Below are 3,627 nucleotides of genomic sequence, written 5' to 3'. Positions count from 1 at the left end.
AACAACAAGTGCTTTAAAAAGGAAAGATTAGAACAAGACGTAATTACCAGATAAATTGGCCGACAACAATTCGTCTTTATCATAGTTTTCCTTTTTTTTAATAGGTAATAATACTATACATGATTTATAAATATTTACGAAAAATATATTAAATTTTGAATATATTTCAGACATACCAAAAATATGAAATCATAAGTAAATTAGATATGGACGACGCACAGTATATGTAAAGTGTAAACGTTAATTTATTTTCAAACCTTTTAATTAGTCTCGTGACATCAATTTTTTGGCCTACTTGATCAACTTGTTGCAGTATATTTAAATAAATTAATAACAAACAATCCAACTTTCTTAACTTCTTATGTTCTTCTTCTTATATTTCTTTGTCAACGCATATATCTTTCTTCTTCTTAATTTCTATTTTTTCTATTTTCCGTCAACACAAAATCGATATCTTTTAGAATAATTAGCATAAATATAAATATATCAGTTTCGTGATTTCGACATGAATTTGGATGTATTTTCACCACATCATTTTACCTCATTTTACATTTAAAATCTGAATTTTGCTGCTGCACAGATAGATCATGCGTATTCGCTTTAATTAAGAGAAATTTAAACCGTTTCATTTTTTAAACATAGCCATTGATCGTTTGCGCGCACACACCATACCAAAAAAACCATTGATTATTATCATTGAAAAATATTTGCTTCGTTTAAATGCAACTGCATATTTTATTAGAGTATGCGTTGTGAATTATCTTTTTTTAATGTACGTTGTAAGAGTTAAATTAGAAACCAAACTAAAAGTAGGGGAAAACGAGAAATTAACTTACTCGTTAATATATTGACAATAGACGTGAAAGTACGTGGTATTATAATATTATTCCGTAGTCGTAGTCTCGTAGACAAACATTCGCTAACAAACACAAATTGAAGGGTTCAATATTTAATATGCATGGTTGTCAGAATCTTATTAATTCTTATGCGTTGCGTGTTACTTAACGCATAGTGACTAGTTTAACTAAGCAATGCAATTAGACGATTTTTTTAGTGATGGCGGAGACATTACGGTTAAAAAAGGACGTATAATTACTTGAACATATCTTATTTGTGACAAAACTAATTCACGAGTCACCCCAATTAGTCACAACACCTAGCCTGCTCAGCTCCTCTAATTATATTGGGGTTCAGATTATACAAATGTTTTCCGAAGATTATCTATAAGACAAGTAGCATTAGAAATAGGTAAAAGAAAAGAGAGAAGAAACTCACAAATCTACGTATAGGTAGTTAGGTACATACATGGACCACATTCATTTGCTTAAATTACAATATCATCAACAAAACAAATCAGTAAGAAAAAGAAGATTATAAAATTATAATACCAGTAAAACGTAGCTGCAATTAGTTAATGAGTAGCCCGGCATTGCTTACTCATTTAACTATACGAATCATTAACTATTTTTCACTATAAATACACACAAAAATCTCAAATTGTTAAACAAAACAAATCAAAAAGTAATAATCTGAATTATTACATACATGCACCATTTGGTTTAAAACTAATTAGAAGAAACAAAAATGGGAAATGTTACTAATTTTAATCCTCGCTTCGTTCTCTTACTGTTATTCATTGTCCTAGCTGCTGCAACCGTACATGCCAACCATTTCCTCCCAAGGCCTCGGCTCGGGTATTACGGTACTTCATGCTGGAATGTAGAATCGATAGTGCGGTCTGTGGTCCAGTCTAACTATCTTGATAATCCAGCCAATGCTCCGAGTGTTTTGCGCATGCACTTTCACGATTGTTTCGTCCAAGGCTGTGACGCCTCCATTCTCCTAGCCGGACCTAACTCTGAGAGAACGGCGATTCCAAATCTATCGTTGAGAGGGTTTAACGTCATCGAAGAAGCTAAGACTGAGCTTGAGATCGCTTGTCCTCGAACAGTCTCTTGTGCTGATATTCTCGCACTCGCTGCACGTGACTTCGTCGTTTTGGTATAACTTACTTTTATTTATATATATAAGTCCATCTTCTTGTTTTTGATTATAACTTTACGTAATTAAATGGCGGTGTTCTATGTATGCGTAGGCCGGTGGACCATGGTGGCCAGTTCCATTGGGACGACTTGATGGTCGGGTTTCCCTAGCCTCGAATGTCAATTTGCCCGGACCGACAGACTCCGTTGATGTGCAGAAGCAGAGGTTCGCCGCAAAAAATCTTAATACCCAAGATCTCGTTGTCCTTGCTGGTACGTAAACCAAGTTGGTTTTATAGGCCTCGCTACTTTCAAAAATATTTTCTCCCGATTTTGGTTTATATGTGAAAATTTTACTTTTGTGAAATATTTCTGCTACTATATATACACGTTAACACCACACGAATGCATGGTGTTACATATTAAATGTATTATGTATACCATGATGCTACAAATTATACATTTTTGAAACTCTCTCGAGATTCTTCTAATTCACATAGAGCGTTTGCCGTTAGGTATATAACAGCTGGACACACGATAGGAACGGCGGGGTGTGGTGTGTTTAGGAACAGGTTCTTCAACTACAACAACACAGGAAGTCCGGACCCAACCATCGCCCCGAGTTTCGTCCCTCAAATTCAATCTCAATGTCCTCTCAACGGCGATCCCGCCACTCGTGTTGTGCTGGACGCGGGAAGTGGAGATCAATTCGATACGTCGTACCTTAACAACTTGAGGAATGGTAGAGGTGTCCTCGAGTCTGATCAGGTCCTATGGACTAATCCCCAGACCCGAGCCATCGTGGAACAGCTTTTAGGACTAAGGTTTCCATTTCTGTGGTTTGGAATGGAATTCGGCAGGTCGATGACCAAGATGAGTCAGATTGAGATCAAGACGGGTTTGGATGGGGAGATTCGTAGGGTTTGTTCTGTGGTTAACTGATCAAAATAAAATTAATTAACCGTTATGATATGATATAAAGTACGAATAAAATTGGAGATTATATATAAGGTTCAATAGACTCCTCTGCTTACTAGATGATATAATAAAGTTACTAACAATAAACTGGTTTAACATTTTTTTATCATGTGTGATTGATTATAAGTGTTTAGTTACGTCGATGTGAGTGTGAGGGGATAAGTTTTTAAATCACATGCACATACGGAAAAGAACATGTTATGTAATTGTAGACTCTTAAGAAATTTAAACTAAGCTATACATGTGAAGATCTCTTGTTTAATTTATATCTCTGGTTGTTAATAATGAAAAGAATAATTGGACTCTTAAAAACAGAAACAATAGAATAACATTTAGGTTAATATATTTACGCTAAATAACATAACAATTGAGTTATACATCTAAAGTCTAATTAAACATGTATCAGTTGTTAACTTGTGGCAATGAAAGTTAGGATGACGAGATTTCTGCCAATTCCCGGCAGAAAACTAGGCGATGAATGTAAGTTTAATTTCCATCTCATATATGTGCTCGGTGATGGGTGAAATTTGTCCTTTCTGATTTTTAAAAAAAGAGAGTTGGACCGATATGAATTAAAATCATGTGTCATGTTTACTCCTGTATAAAGTTACGTACTTATATATACATGAAATATGAATGTTGGTTCCTTTCTTTATCTTTTATCTAT

At 34.6% G+C, this 3,627-nt stretch overlaps 1 protein-coding gene across 1 annotated transcript; it reads left to right on the top strand.

Moving 5' to 3' along the window:
• On the top strand, window positions 1,522-3,058 carry LOC104727042 (peroxidase 70-like). The gene is made up of 3 exons (XM_010446038.1): window positions 1,522-2,001; window positions 2,096-2,255; window positions 2,509-3,058. The coding sequence occupies exons 1-3, from the start codon at window positions 1,585-1,587 to the stop codon at window positions 2,922-2,924; spliced, it is 993 nt and encodes a 330-aa protein (XP_010444340.1). The 5' UTR covers window positions 1,522-1,584; the 3' UTR covers window positions 2,925-3,058.

The sequence above is a fragment of the Camelina sativa genome, chromosome 11 (genome assembly GCF_000633955.1).
Source record: "Camelina sativa cultivar DH55 chromosome 11, Cs, whole genome shotgun sequence".
Classification (NCBI taxonomy): domain Eukaryota; kingdom Viridiplantae; phylum Streptophyta; class Magnoliopsida; order Brassicales; family Brassicaceae; genus Camelina; species Camelina sativa.
Note: the sequence above shows the minus strand (reverse complement) of the source record. Positions and strands in the feature narration are given on the sequence as shown.